At 37.9% G+C, this 16,607-nt stretch overlaps 2 protein-coding genes across 4 annotated transcripts in view; one reads left to right on the forward strand and one right to left on the reverse strand.

Moving 5' to 3' along the window:
• Positions 1-10,536, forward strand: part of LOC121873318 — a 55,235-nt gene extending 44,699 nt beyond the window's left edge. For both annotated transcript variants that reach the window (XM_042376827.1, XM_042376826.1), the window contains exon 5: positions 7,841-10,536. In XM_042376827.1, coding sequence (XP_042232761.1) covers positions 7,841-7,913 — 73 coding nt within the window. In that variant the 3' untranslated portion in view covers positions 7,914-10,536. The remainder of the gene's footprint in view (positions 1-7,840) is intronic.
• A 2,499-nt stretch (positions 10,537-13,035) lies between these two features.
• Positions 13,036-16,607, reverse strand: part of LOC121873316 (septin-2-like) — a 43,445-nt gene continuing 39,873 nt past the window's right edge. For both annotated transcript variants that reach the window (XM_042376825.1, XM_042376824.1), the window contains one exon: positions 13,036-15,519. In XM_042376825.1, the coding sequence (XP_042232759.1) occupies positions 15,343-15,519 (177 nt within the window). In that variant the 3' untranslated portion in view covers positions 13,036-15,342. The remainder of the gene's footprint in view (positions 15,520-16,607) is intronic.

Raw genomic sequence — 16,607 nt, forward strand, 5'->3', positions numbered from 1 at the left:
ATGTGTACTACTATAGTGTGTACTGCTGGTGTAGTAGGTGTACTGCTGGTGTGAATTTGTTACTGCTGGTGTAGTAGTGTACTGCTGGTGTAGTCGTGTACTGCTGGTGTTGTGTACTGCTACTATAGTAGTGTACTGCTAAGTATGTAGTGTACTGCTGGTGTAGTTGTGTACTGCTGGTGTAGTAGTGTACTGCTGGTGTAGTCGTGTACTGCTGGTGTAGTAGTGTACTGCTACTATAGTAGTGTACTGCTGGTGTAGTCGTGTACTGCTGGTGTAGTAGTGTACTGCTGGTGTAGTGTACTGCTACTATAGTAGTGCTGCTGGGGAGTAGTGTACTGCTGGTGTGTGTGTACTGCTGGTGTAGTAGTGTACTGCTACTATAGTAGTGTACTGCTGGTGTAGTAGTGCTGCTGGTGTGGTGTACTGCTGGTGTGTGCTGCTACTATAGTAGTGTACTGCTGGTGTAGTGTGTACTGCTGGTGTAGTAGTGTTACTGCTGGTGTAGCAGTGTACTGCTGGTGTAGTAGTGTACTGCTACGGTAGTGTGCTGTTGGTGCTAGTAATTAGTACTGCTGGTGTAGTCGTGTACTGCTGGTGTTGTGTACTGCTACTATGAGTGTACTGCTGGTGTAGTAGTGTACTGCTGGTGTAGTGTACTGCTGGTGTAGTAGTGTACTGCTGGTGTAGTAGTGTACTGCTGGTGTGAGTGTACTGCTACTATAGTAATTACTGCTGGTGTAGTAGTGTACTGCTGGTGTAGTAGTGTACTGCTGGTGTAGTCGTGTACTGCTGGTGTAGTAGTGTACTGCTGGTGTAGTGTACTGCTACTATAGTGTACTGGTGTAGTAGTGGCTGCTGCTGGTGTAGTAGTGTACTGCTGGTGTAGTGTACTGGTGTAGTAGTGATGCTGTAGTGTACTGCTACTATAGTAGTACTGCTGGTGTAGTAGTGTACTGCTGGTGTAGTAGTGTACTGCTGGTGTAGTGTCCCATGGGGTAGTAGTGTACTGCTGGTGTAGTAGTGTACTGCTACTGTAGTAGTGTACTGTTGGTAGTAGTGTACTGTTGGTAGTAGTACCGCTACCGTAGTAGTGTACCGTTGGTGTAGTAGTGTACTGCTGGTAGTCGTGTACTGCTGGTGTAGTCGTACGTGGTGTAGTCGTGCTGGTGTTGTGTACTGCTACTATAGTAGGTACTGCTGGTGTAGTCGTGTACTGCTGGTGTAGTAGTGTCGCTGGTGTAGTGTACTGCTACTATAGTAGTGTACTGCTGGTAGTAGTGTACTGCTGGTGTAGTAGTGTACTGCTGGTGTAGTAGTGTACTGCTACTATAGTAGTGTACTGCTGCGTAGTAGTGTACTGCTGGTAGTAGTGTACTGCTGGTGTAGTACTGCTACTATAGTAGTGTACTCGCTGGTAGTCGTGTACTGCTGGTGTAGTAGTGTACTGCTGGTAGTAGTGTACTGCTGGTGTAGTAGTGTACTGCTACCGTAGTGTACTGTTGGTGTAGTAGTGTACCGCTGGTGTAGTCGTACTGCTGGTGTTGTGTACTGCTACTATAGTAGTGTACTGCTGGTGTAGTCGTGTACTGCCTGGTAGTAGTGTACTGCTGGTGAACTGCTGGTAGTAGTGTACTGCTGGTGTAGTGTACTGCTACTATAGTAAATCGCTGGTGTAGTAGTGTACTGCTGGTGTAGGTGTACTGCTGGTGTAGTGTACTGCTTCAGTAGTGTACCGCTGGTGTAGTCGTGTACTGCTGTGTAGTAGTGTACTGCTGGTGGTAATTGCTACTATAGTAGTGAATGCTACTGTAGTAGTGTACTGTTGGTAGTAGTGTACTGCTGGTGGTGTACTGCTACTATAGTAGTGTACTGCTACTGTAGTAGTGTACTGCTGGTAGTCGTACTGCTGGTGTTGTGTACTGCTACTATAGTAGTGTACTGCTGGTGTAGTCGTACTGCTTAGTAGGTACTGCTGGTGTAGTGTACTGCTACTATAGTAGTGTACTGCTGGTGTAGTAGTGTACGCTGGTGAGTAGTGTACTGCTGGTAGTTGCTGGTGTTGTGTACTGCTACTATAGTAGTGTACTGCTACTGTAGTAGTGTACTGCTGGTGGTAGTCGGTACTGCTGGTGTAGTAGCGTACTGCTGGTGTAGTGTACCGCTACTATAGTAGTGTACTGCTGGTGTAGTAGTGTACTGCTGGTGTAGTCGAGTACTGCTGGTGTAGTGTACCGCTACTATGTAGTGTACTGCTGGTGGTGTACTGCTGGTGTAGTAGTGCACTGCTGGTGTTGTGTACTGCTACTATAGTAGTGTACTGCTGGTGGTACTGCTGGTGTAGTAGTGTACTGCTGGTGTAGTGACCGCTACTATAGTAGTGTACTGCTGGTGTAGTAGTGTACTGCTGGTGTAGTAGTGTACTGCTGGTGTAGTGTACTGCTACTATAGTAACTGCTGGTGTAGTAGTGTACTGCTGGTGTAGTTGTGTACTGCTGGTGTGGTACCGTTTATAGTAGTGTACTGCTGGTGTAGTGTGGCCGTTGGTGTAGTGTACTGCTACTATAGTAGTGTACTGCTGGTGTAGTAGTGTACTGCTGGTGTAGTCGTGTACTGCTGGTGTTGTGTACTGCTACCATAGTAGTGTACTGGCTGGTGTAGTCGTACTGCTGGTGAGTTGTGTACTGCTACTATAGTAGTGTACTGCTACTGTAGTAGTGTACGCTGGTGTAGTGTACTGCTACTATAGTAGTGTACTGCTACTGTAGTAGTGTACTGCTGGTGTAGTCGTGCATTGCTGGTAGTTGTGCACTGCTGGTGTAGTGTGTACCGCTACTGTAGTAGTGTACTGTTGGTGTAGTAGTGTACTGCTGGTGTAGTGTACTGCTACTATAGTAGTGTACGCTACTGTAGTAGTGTACTGTTGGTGTAGTCGTGCATTGCTGGTGTAGTTGTGCACTGCTGGTGTAGTAGTGTACTGCTACTGTAGTAGTGTACTGTTGGTGTAGTCGTGTACTGCTGGTGTAGTGTACTGCTACTATAGTAGTGTACTGCTACTGTAGTAGTGTACTGTTGGTGTAGTCGTGCATTGCTGGTGTAGTTGTGCACTGCTGGTGTAGTAGTGTACTGCTACTGTAGTAGTGTACTGTTGGTGTAGTAGTGTACTGCTGGTGTAGTCGTGTACTGCTGGTGTTGTGTACTGCTGGTGTAGTCGTGCATTGCTGGTGTAGTTGTGTACTGCTGGTGTAGTAGTGTACTGCTACTGTAGTACTGTTGGTAGTAGTGTACCGCTGGTGTAGTCGCATTGCTGGTGTAGTTGTGCACTGCTGGTGTAGTAGTGTACTGCTACTGTAGTGTACCGTTGGTAGTAGTGTACTGTTGGGTAGTCGTGTACTGCTGGTGTAGCTGTGCACTGCTGGTGTAGTAGTGTACTGCTACTGTAGTAGTGCGTACTGTTGCGTAGTAGTGTACTGTTGGTAGTCGTGTATTGCTGGTGTAGTTGCGCACTGCTGGTAGTAGTGTACTGCTACTGTAGTAGTGTACTGTTGGTAGTAGTGTACTGCTGGTGTAGTCGTGCATTGCTGGTGTAGTTGTGCACTGCTGGTAGTAGTGTACTGCTACCGTAGTAGCGTACTGTTGGTGGTAGTGTACTGTTGGTGTACGTATTGCTGGTGTAGTTGTGCACTGCTGGTGTAGTAGTGTACTGCTACTGTAGTAGTGTACTGTTGGTGTAGTCGTGCATTGCTGGTGTAGTTGTGCACTGCTGGTGTAGTAGTGTACGGTTACTGTAGTGTGTACGTTGGTGTAGTAGTGTACTGCTGGTGTAGCCGTGTACCGCTGGTGTTGTGTACCGTTGGTGTAGCCGTGCATTGCTGGTGTAGGTGTAGCTGGTGTTGTCGTGTACTGCTGGTGTAGTAGTGTACTGCTACTGCTGGAGTAGTGTACTGCTGGTGTAGTAGTGTACTGCTGTTGTGATATTGTACTGCTGGTGTAGTCGTGTATTGCTGGTGTAGAATTGTACTGCTGGTGTAGTCGTGTATTGCTGGTGTAGTATTGTACAGCTGGTGTAGTCGTGTACTGCTGGTATATTAGTGTACTGCTGGTGTAGTAGTGTACTGCTGGGGTAGTAGTGTACTGCTATTGTGGTATTGTACTGCTGGTGTAGTCGTGTATTGCTGGTGTAGTATTGTACTGCTGGTGTAGTCGTGTATTGCTGGTGTAGTATTGTACTGCTGGTGTAGTCGTGTACTGCTGGTGTAGTAGTGTACTGTGTGTAGTAGTGTACTGCTGTATAGTAGTGTACTGCTACTGTAGTGTAGTAGTGTAGTAATGCTACTGTAGTAGTGTACTGCTGATGTAGTGTACTGCTGGTGTAGTAGTGTACTGCTGGTTGTAGTAGTGTACTGCTGGTGTAGTAATGTACTGCTGGTGTAGTAGTGTACTGCTAGTGTACTGTAGTAGTGTACTGCTGGTGTAGTGTACTGCTGGTGTAGTGCACTGCTGGTGTAGTTGTGTACTGCTGTAGTAATGGTGTGGTAGTCTACTGCTGGTGTAGTGCACTGTTAGAGTAGTGTACTGTTGGTGTAGTTGTGTACTGTGGGGGTAGTAGTGTACCGGCGGTGTAGTGGTGTACTGCTGGGGTAATAGTGTACTGCTGGTGTGGTGTACAGTACTGTTGGAGTGATGTACTGTTGTTGTACTAACTGTTGGCATTGGTTTTGCCATAATGGAAAACTTGTTAATGTTATGAGAAAGATGTGGCAGAAAACGGCAAAGGAAAGTAGTGGAAAATGCAGGAAAGATGGGAAGGGAATATAACAAGAAAGGAAGAAGCAACCATAGTCATGTGAGGCTCTCCTTCTTTCCACAGGATCAATCACATATGTACAGTATAACGTTTATACTGTACAATAGCCTACATAAATCCTCTCCAGTGTGACAACCAGGTGGTAAACTCTAATGAATCATGGGACACAAATCTCTTATTATGGGAATTTAATGATTTTCATAATTATCTGAATATTTTTATGCATGAAATTATACTTACTTCTATCCTGCGTCATTTATACATTTTCATAGTTACAGTCTAAAGGTGTATGTGTCCTGAAGGATTCATGCATTTATTTTTTTACACCTTCCCCTCACCCTTCCATCTCCAGATGACTACGTAAGTGCTTTGGCTTATTTTTTTAGTTAGATTGTTCATGGAATGACAGGAGGGGTGGGGTACACTGAATACATTACCACTATATGTAGTACAGAGTACAGTCAAAACAAAACAAACCAAAATCTGTACCTTTACGGTGTTATACGAGGTCTGTCCAAAATGAAACCGAACTTTTTAAAAAACAAATTTATTTCTTTACTTACAACTTAATCAGATTTGTCTCCTTCAAAGTACTCCCCTCCACTGTTGATACACCGCTCCTAACGTTTTTTTCCAGTTCTGGAACGTGTCCTGGAACGCGTTTTGAGGGATGGTGTGCAGGTCTCATAGCGAATTTTCTTCTATCCCTTCTATCGTTTAAAATCGGCGACCTTTCAGGGTGGATTTCAACTTTTGGAGAAAAAAAAGTCCGCAGGGGCCAAATCCGGAGAGTAGGGCGGCTGGGTGACAATAGTCGTCTCATGCATCGCCAAAAAGTCACGGATAAGGAGTGATGCGTGAGCAGGTGCATTGTCATGGTGCAGCATCCAGGTCTTGTTTGTCCACGCCTCACGCCTCTTCCTTCGCACTGCCTCCGTCAAATGCTTCAGGACCTCAAAGTAAAACTCTTTATTGACTGTCTGACCACGTGGAACAAACTTATGATGAACGACGTCCTTCCAATCAAAAAAAACGATCAACATCACCTCCACATTTGAGCGACGTCCAGATTTGGGATCGTCTTCGGTGGATGTTCTTCCCCTTTTGAAATGCTGGTACCACACGTGACATTGCGTACAGCTCAAACAATCCTCCCCATAAGCCTGTTGCAACATTTGAAAAGTCTCCTTAAAAGTTTTTCCCAATTTGAAAGTTTCACGCAAACACGTTGCTCTTCAAGATCCTTCATTGTTCAACTTGCAACAAATCGCCAAGTGCACTAAACACACATTCACTCTAGCACGTGTAGCTTGATGACTAATTGATGTGGCATGATGCAACTAGTGCTAGACTAAAGGTCAAGGTCACCGCTACACAGTGCTCCCATTGCGAGGACACTACGCTGGCTCATTGGCGCGCTATTTAAAAAGTTTGGTTTCTTTTTGGACAGACCTCGTACAATATGACACACCGAACCAAAAATTCTGAACAATATTTGTAGGTTATATATATTCTTGTTAATTTATCTGTACCTGTATTAACTATGCGTGATATACAAAACACATCATATTGGTTACAAAATGCATCACACAATCTTACCAAATGAACATGGCCTCGGTCAGTGATTGTTGGAAAGACAGTCAGACCCAGGGGTGCAGAAATTTTTAGTTGACTGTACAGTACCTATTGTTAAGTACATATTGTGCCAACCTCTTCTCGTTTATGCCAGTACACAATGATACCAGCTAAATTGTCATTGAATTTTTTTTTTTAATTTATACCAAGTTGTGTTATCATATCCCAGTTATTTTATACCAGTTGGTATCACAGTCCAATTATCTTATACCAAGTTGTTTTATCACATCCCAATTATCTTATAATAATTTGCATTACCACATTACAATTAATAGGAAAACCTAATGTAAGACTCTGGCTGACTTCAGATACTGTTTTTTTTTCATAACTTTCATTTCAACAATCAGATAATGATACATATTAGCATTTATCAGGCAGCTGCAGTCACTGCCCGAAATTGACTGCCATGTTCATATAGAGAAGAATAACGAGAGTTGACATGATGCAGATATATGAAACAAATAACGCACGACCAGATATTACCTCATATTGCGATTCGTAGTGAGTCAAGGCTCACTTAATGAGAGGGTAATACCAATGCCTCAGTCGAGTAGCTGGATAATTGCATATGTAGTGTTGTTTCATATTTCTGTCCAGAGATCCAGCAGGTGGTGTCAAGTGTGGAAAAAATAGATTCATTTAGTGTCATTGTGTTTAAAGTCACACTTTTTAGGAAGATACTTTACTGTGTATACAACATCATGTGGGGACTCTGTGTGCATACAGTACAATCACAGAACATTCACATTATACTCGTGGAAAACTGCATCATCCTTATGAACCTAACACTACACAGCAGTTGTATTAACAAAAGCTTGTTCTTTGGCACAAAATCAATAGAATTGAGAGCACTTTTTAAGATGCAAACCTTGAGACATTAGTTGTGGTGAGGAAGGTGGAGAGGTGTGGATGGGAGTTACCCCCATGGAATAGTAAACAAGCTGTAAAATCTAAAGAAAAGTGTACATTAGAGAGACTGCAGCAAAGATGTAAGCTGTATCTTCCTTGATTTCCTTCAAGAGTTACAATGTCTAAGGTTTTCTAAACAATAACTTGACCTGTAACAATACTGAAGCAATTTTACCAATAATTTTAATCCTTATGGAGTTCACCATAAAATGTTTTCACAGGACCTGTGACATTGTGGAGACAGAACCATTAATGTTGCTTTGTTTTGTTTTTCTATTTGCTTTTCCACTATAATTGTGCTATGCAATTTATATTTGTCTAGTTACTCTATTTTATGGAATGTACAGTAACAGAAAAATAGGGGATTGGAATTTATCTTAAAAAAAAACAGTCAATACACTCCAGATTAATTACTTGTAGACAAAGGATTAATAAATCATGGTCAGGAAAATAATTATTGCATCCTACTTTATATTTTTTTTTCGGCAGGCCAAGGAGGCATCCAATAGATATATCAGCCTACCCTCGACGAGCCCGTTTCTTTGTGGCCAGCATGGGCTGAGCCCTTTCATCGTCTTTGTGTATGTATATTGTGTCAAGGACTCCTCCCTCCACTCCAAGGCAGTCACTCGTCCCTACCACACCGTCCGCCTTTTAATTGATATCGACGCATGTCCTACTTTATCTTACTGGTACAGACTAAGTTACTCATAGGACAATACTTATATAGTTTGTTGGCAAGAGATTGATTGTATATATTGTCTTAAGTTCAGTACAGTACTGTGCCAGACCTGTCAACTAGAATATGCTTTTAAGAAATATAATTTTTGGCTTTATGCTAAGCTTGTCTCACTCTCCCTTTATCACTGACTCATTCTATTCCACCTTAGTCCTTCCTCCCCTTTTACCACCTTCATTCTGTTTATTGCATTCAAGTTATGTTAGTTTGCAATCTACACGTTCTTTCATTTATCCTTTAATTTCCATACCTTCCCTCTTCCAAAATTAATGTATTCTTGTAAGAATTGTACAACCATAACAATAATTTTCCAAAAATTTCTAGAGGTGCCCATAAACCCAAGAACTGTACTGTAGTTCTCAATATCAGGTGAGAACAGTTTTCTACACTAAGTGTTTTTCCCTCCATTAAATATTTTCCTTTGATAGTCTTTATTATACATTAATAGGGAGCTTTTTCTTCCATATTAGGTATAATTATTTTATTTTATTTCTTAATTAATCCCCCATACAGTATTTTTTACCCAATCTTCCCTACTTTCAGTATTATATATTGTCCTTCTCTTTCAATATCATGTACAAACCTATCCATGTCATATACATTACTGTACTTAATCTTTCAATATACAGTACTGCATGTGCTAATTTATTATTTATCTACAGTAATGTAATACCAAAAAGTACAGTATACACACCCTTATTACTCCAGTATGCCTGGGATACCTATCATTTCAAATTTTATTAATAATGATAATATCTTATTGATAAAAATAAGAGGCTTATTTCAAAGAAGGTAATATAAATTATGTACTGTACTGTACAGTACTATATTGTACTGTAAAGAGAGGTACGTAACTGTTATTATAGTTTTTACCATTAAGAGACAAGTATTTCAAAACTGTATCATACTTTCATCTACAAGACTAATTTGTCACAGTACTGTACATCAATTGGCAGCACTCATATCATACCAACTCAAAAAAAAAGTGGAGTAAAAAGTAAGACAGGAACAGCAGCAGAGGCTACAAAACTGTGGTACAGCATTTTGATAAAAGCTGGATGTCTTGGACCCACAATTATTGAGCCACTGTATAGTAGCAATCAACTGACAGTCGAGTACAGTAGATGCAAATTTTATGCCAAGCATCACTCTCTGATAGCACTGATTCATATGTACATTTTCAAAAGATAGTTTATTATGTACTGTACAGGTATCCCTTGTTGTACGGACATTCGCTCTAGAATATTTTATTCTTACAACTCTTTCTTACTATACAAAAGCTATTCTTGCTTATATGAATGATGGTCCCTTAAGATCATGTACTAATTTTCTTTTATTAATTTTTAATGTGTTAGTACTAAATTACAGTAGATGGGTAGGTTTTGTTGTGAACCTACTGTATATATCTTTTTTAATAATACTGTACTGTAATGGTGTTTCCTTATAGTTAGGTACTGTACTAAATTACAGTTGTTTTTTGTTGCTTGTGAACAAATTTAATATTTTTTTGTACAGTTTTCTTGTTATTGGGGAATTGAACCCTATTTTTTCCATATTTTACATTACAGTATTTGCTCTAAAATACCCCTTGTACAGTACAGTACAGTACTGTATTCACTTAACAAATGGTTTTCAAGGAAACTAACCCATTCATATAGCAAAGGATACCAGTATATGAAAGTACAAGTATGAAACACTACTTAGTTTGTATTTTTGGAAGAGATAAATACGTACTATACAGTATTATGTGATTGGAATTCTCAAACATGTCAGAGGTTGTCCTCTACTTGCCACAGCTGACTCTGAGCACAATATTTACTCTAGTTTGCCTATAAATAATAAAAAACCAAGGTATTCTTCTGTACAACATTTTAAAGTTATTATTCTAGTGATGTTTAAAAATAATTTCAGTAGTGTGTGAAGATAGTTGTGAAGAAGTCCCGTACATTCCAAATAGACATTGTTATATTTTTTACCTTACCATGTACTAACCCTTTTGGTGCGATTCCCGCACTTGAAATTTTTATTCTGGCTACCACCAGAAGAACTACATAATTCTTATGTTGAAAAATGTAAGATAATGTACTGGGCTGAGAATTATACTGTGTCCATTAGTAGGCAGGAATATAAACTACAGTACAGTACAGTACAGAACTTATATTTTAGCTTCCACAAGAAGACATTACTGACTGTGAAAACAATAACACACTGATTGTTCATTATAATCATTGAATGTATGCTATTCAAGTGACTTTACAAGTACATTATGCCCCTAAATAAATAAGCATATCCGTAACTTTGTACGTTAATTACTGATCCCTATATGCCACAGGCAGGTAAATATGGTATATACTGCACTCAAGAAAAAATTAATAAGGAGGCAGGATGTGCCAATACTATACACTCTAAGTACAGTACAAAAGTAGCATTACACACTGTGAGGAGAGTCACATTATTTACTCCAATAAGTTAGTACAGTACGGATAGTGTTGGAATACTAACCTTGCAGTCTGGAGTGCCACACAATCCAGGTCAGTTCAGTAATTAACACAGTTGAGCCTCCTTAATCCGGATTTCCATGAACTGGAAACTCAAGTGGTCTGGAATTTTTAGGAAACAAATGCATAAAAATTTACCCCCTCTCCTTTTATAAATGTGGCACACATGTGATATTGCATGACTTTATTCTTATTTACATTTAGAAGCACTTACAGTTGAAAGAAAAAATAAAATAAATAAAAAACGTACAGTAAAACCATCGTGGCATTACAGTACTTCTCAAAATATTATAATAGACTAGGGTACAAGTATGACAGCTTACTGCTCACTGTGTCATGGCTGTGTTGACATTTTCAATCACTGAACTTGGGTTCATATTTTTGGTGACTTACCTTTTAATCAAACTAGTTTTTTACTTAAATTACTTTATAGAAAACCCTCTACATGTACAGTAAGCCATCATCTTAGGTCATTAATTTTGTTGTCTTCATAGAACACTTTAAAAAATATTGTTACCAAATATGGAAACTTTATGGTTTTACCTTGATTAAAAAGTAGTAAAAAAAGAACCAGATACAATTTTCATATTTTACTGGAGAATTGACATTCTTTGGGAATGCAGCTTAGCAACAAAATACTCATCCAAAGAATTAAAACTTATAAAAGGTCCAAGTGTAAATTAGAAGAAAAATACACTAATTGAGAGTCAAAAAAGAAAACACATGAATAGTCTTGCAACTGTTTGAAGATGTAATTATAATAAGGGAAGCACAGCTTGGTAGTATTTTGGTATACTATTTCCTCATCATACACACATACCCAAGGCTAATGACTCACCATCCTTTTCTATATTTGAAGACTAGTAAAAAATTTGTTTGGCAATGTAATGTTCCTTGCCTTATGTCAGTCTCAAGTAACTCATGTAAAATAAGCAAATCATCATTGTCACTTGCAAGAGTTAGCCGTGACTACTTGATGGCAGATTTCCGAACGGCACAGTCTCTTGCAGCCCTTCTTGTCTGATACTTATTTCTGAGATCACTTCTCACCATTTCATTCTTGGTCTACCCTTAGATCTCCTCCCCTTCACATTCAAACTCACACATCTCTTAATCCAACTGGTCCCCTATATTTTCTCCACATGCTCAAACCATCTCAGCCTACCTCTATGTAAAACCACTAATACACTAAATACCCAGTTGCCATCTCAACTCTGAACAGGGTTTCTATCTCTGAATGCTATGTTACTCATCAATTTCACCATTTTCATTTCGGTTTGATAAGCCTACGTATCTCTACCTCTTCAACAATTCATGTTTTGCTGCCATACATTACTCTTCTCAGTCTGGTTGTAGTATACATCTTTCCTTTTGAGTGAAGAAAAGATCCTCTTTCCAGCCACTTCTGACTCTTGCACCACCTCCAATAGTGATCATGTCACCCAGGTGGCAGAAGTCAACATAATCTAAGGATATATCTCTTGAACAGTATCAAGCTTTTACAGTCTTGATTGCCTGCACATAAGAGTACATTTAATGCCAGTAACATCCTGCAGTCGGCCATTTACACCCCTGCACTTTTTGTGTACCCCCCTTCCATACACTACATTATTAAGTTGCAACCAATGCTTTTCTTACAGACAGCAAATGTCGATTTTACATTTTCCATCACCGTTCCTTCACCTATACCTCTAATTATTATTTTTATTTTTGTAACTTTCAACCTAAGCCCTTTGAATTTATCCCATCCTTCCATTTCTTGAATTTGTCCACTATCTCTTCAATACTATCTACTACAGTACTAGCACTAAATTGCCATCATGCGTCAACTCCGAAAATATTGTGATAGTGGTTGTAACTCCGTAACAAACAGAAAGAAACTCAAAACATCATCCTCTATTTACACCTAAAATTCCTCATTTTCCATGCAATTTCCTCTCACAGGTTCTCAAGCCCTCATACAATGTCATAACCACTCACACAAGACACTCAACCTCTTAACTTTCTTATGTAATAAACTGTATAATGCCCCTCTAAAGTCTACAAATACAAAGTACTTATACAGCTTCCTCACCTTCCCTCGACTTCTCTTGTAATTAACTGGTAGAAAATATTGCCTCTGTAGTTTCCCTGTCTGGCATGAACCCAAACTGCATTAAATTTTCATTAATGTCCACTTTCTCTCTCATCATCTCTACAACTTCCATAACCCAAGCTAACGCTTTAGGTCCTGACAGGCGCATTATGACACCAACAGATGCAGGAGTCTGGTAAGTAATAAAAGACAAAGACATGAGCTCATACAATTGCAGATTGACAACAATAAAGATAAATATTGACACTAATCATCAGCACTCAACTATGCACTTGCATAGTAAATATTTTCCATTGACCAAACAGAATCTACATACTGGTAGCTTATACAGGATACAGCAATATAAAGAAAATTCAATTTTTAGATATATTTAAACTTCATACAAAAACTATTAATGACAGGAATGGAAGGCAGTACAGGTATCTAGAAATTTTAATATTATGACATGCATACAAAATAGTTAATCTTAGACTAGAAAGAGTTTGGTAGAATCCAAGAATATTAATATTCTTACAAGCTCTTCAAAAACTAAGATAGAGTACTATAGTAGCCTTGACCATGATGAATAATATCCTCAATTATGGTAAACAAAATCTGCTAGAACCCGGACGAAAATGACTAAAAATGGAATGATATTCTCATACATTTCCTGTGGAAGTGTTAAGTACGAAACCGTGGTTGTAAATTTTTACATTAATAAAATACTACTGTACTTTAGAATCAAGGTGTAGCAAACAAAGAGTGTACAGTATCACCTGCACTTCATCAGTGACACTATGAAACTTTATATCCTTATTAATTATATATAATTTTTATTGTAAAAGGAATTTCAGAATCTAGTCAACAACAAAACTAACTCTGAAAAATTCACAAAAATAATTTTATTTCAGGACAAGACTGACCAAATAAGCTAATACTAGAAAACAAACCTTCAGTTCATGACTACTAAAGCACTGAATAAACAAGAACAATACAAGAAGCTTTGGTATAGCTGGCCACAACATATTATCCTAATTTCTGAACACAGTAGTCTCACTTTCCATCTTACTTACTTTAAGTCACCTAAAGGAAGTATTGTGTAATACAGAATCTTCCATCTATATCATGGCATAATTTCCTACATTCCAGGAAGGGTGGTACACATATTTCATGATCTACTGTATATATTTGAGCTACAATAAATTTCATCTGTGAAAATGAAAAGAAATGAATTTGTGCCTTGGTAAACACAGTTAACTTATGAAGATTAAAAGAAAAAAATCCACTACACATTTTGTCTTCTGATCTAATTTTCCATTTACTGCTAGATTTTAAGACATCCTTGCATTTCAGTACACTTAAAAAATACCTTCCCTTAAAATAAATTGATGAAATACGTGTCATCAGTTATCAGTAAAGTATAAATCTGAGAACATAACACAGCTTTAAAACTCCACTATCAAACAAAATATGTATTTTTTCCCTTTTTTTGAGAGAGAAACTGACACAGTAAAACTGAGTGCAGTACTGTACCATATTTGTAGGTATTAGGTCTGTTTATAAATCTGTCAGATTTAATACCATCTGCTATAATCTGAACAGAGAGATTCAATGTCTCAACTGCATTTGGATTCCCTTAAGAAGCTTCATTGGTGAATGGTAATGGAATCAGGAAAAAATAAATGCAGTTTTAAAATCAACTGTGCCAAAATTAATATATTATTTCATGGTCTGTAAAGTCATCAAATAATCAAATGCAAGAACAATTTAATAGGGTGCCTTAAAATAAAAATAAATGTGAATAAAACTGATTTTTCAAAGTTGTGGCATCTGTTCAAAGTACAATATAGTATACCCACTCTTACAGTACACTATAGTACTGCCTAAATACTTTACTCTTAAGTAATTAATAGGTAAGATATCTGTATGTTTCTTCACATATATCATATTAAAGTGGCACAAAAAATACATCTTATCAACACATCAGAGAGCAGCATGTTTTGTCTAACACAAGTATAATTTTCATTTTAGTGTTGATCTTTATGGAAGAATACTTAATACAGTAGTTTACTTCTTTACCATCTAATATCTATATACATTCTTTACATTAGAATATCCTAATAGGAAGGTATTATCTCACTAGCTGATTTGACATTTGCTGTACTGTATATACTGTATTTGAAATTATTAATGAAATATACTTATAAATAAAATTAAAACAATCTTGTGTATCAACTGAAAAACTAGTACTAAACACTTTATGTCTGGGTAATAATGAGCACTAAGATTTTAAAGGCTTGACACAAATAAAACATAGAAAAGATCCAGTAGACAATAGTATACTGGTCATTCTACTAAACTACCAGTACTTTATTGTAAAACACAATCACAAGAAGACCAGTTTGGTTATTTGTAATTTTCTTAACACTTTTTCAGTCTCTCAATATAGAATACCTGTATAGTTTTCATTTATTCTGGAGTACTTTTATAGTGTATATTATATAGTTAATAAAATTTTCTAATTATCATCTTTTTCCTTAAACGTGGTTCAACTTTTCACACATTTAATAATCTTCATAATTTTATTTTATTTTATTTTTTATTTTTTTTTGAAGGTTTGTCTCATTTTCTTCTTTGTCTCAATTCAGTAAAATCCAGTACCATTTTTAATTATCCAACTTTACTTCTTCTTACTTTTGCCCAGTGTGAGGGTGTGAGAAGTGAGCTGTTGAGTGGATACTTGGTGTTTACGCTTCTGGAACTCTGCTTTTTCTTCGTCAAGCCGTTTCTTGAGATCCTCAAACCTTTTCTTCTCTTCTGCATGTTCTCTCTTCAGTGTGTCATATTTTGTGTAAAGCTGTAATCAGATATAGTAAATTACTATTAAGAATCACATTTTATGGTCACACAATCAATTAACTGTTTTAATGCAATCACAAAGACATTGCATCACTATTAAATCGCCATGAGAAATAAGTAAATACAAAATCTCAGGAACAATCGTTTCCAATCACTGCACATGAAGGTCAGAAAACGGCCAATAAATTACAGCCACTTCTTCATGTAGCACTCGGTCAAAGGCCTCTGTTAATTCTACAAGCACCAAGTATAGCTTTCACTCCTTCCCTAGACATGTTTTGTAGCTGTCAGGCCATAAATATGCCTGTCATCCTAATTGCCATGAGCCCTAATTGCATTTCATGTCTACTTTTGCCGCCCTTATAAATTTCTCCACCACTCTTTCCACAACTTTCATAAACCAATCTAATCTAACAACTTCATGCCCCCTATACTTCCCACATTCAAGTGCACCACCTTTTTCTTGTGAGCTCATCAGCCAATGTGCTGGAACAATTATTTCATCATAATTGTATTAAACAATTTTGTCATCACTGACATGCAAACATATCTGATTCTCTCAGCATTTCTACAACTATTCTAAAACTACCAGGAGCCTTTCCGGTCTTCATTTTGTCAATTGTTTTCTTCACCCATTCTCCATCAATCCTTGAGCATGATCCCTATACTGACTCTGCTGCTCCTAGGCTAACTGTTCCATTCAACCTCCTTAGCAAACAATTGTTAGTATTTTCTCTAAGCAGCCTTAATTTCCTAAATATATTATTTCCTTATTAATTTCCATATAACCAGTCACTTCTCACCAACAACTGGAAAGTAAGAATTGGTTTGGGGGACCAATGACTACAATTTTCTGAAAGGCTTTTTTAAAACAAAACAAATGAGTACATAAAAATTAAATAAATATAACCTTGATAAATTCTTAACAGGATCAGAATAAAATCAACTGTTTTTAAAGAGTTCTGTAGAAACACACTTGTAGTACAGTAATACAGTATAATTTGGCAATAATTTTTATACTGAAATTTCCAAATACTGTAAAAACATTTTTCACTATAAATGCAGAAACAACAAAAGACTTTCACA

The sequence above is a fragment of the Homarus americanus genome, unplaced genomic scaffold (assembly GCF_018991925.1).
Source record: "Homarus americanus isolate GMGI-L3 unplaced genomic scaffold, GMGI_Hamer_2.0 scaffold32929, whole genome shotgun sequence".
In the NCBI taxonomy this organism is placed as follows: Eukaryota; Metazoa; Arthropoda; class Malacostraca; order Decapoda; family Nephropidae; genus Homarus; species Homarus americanus.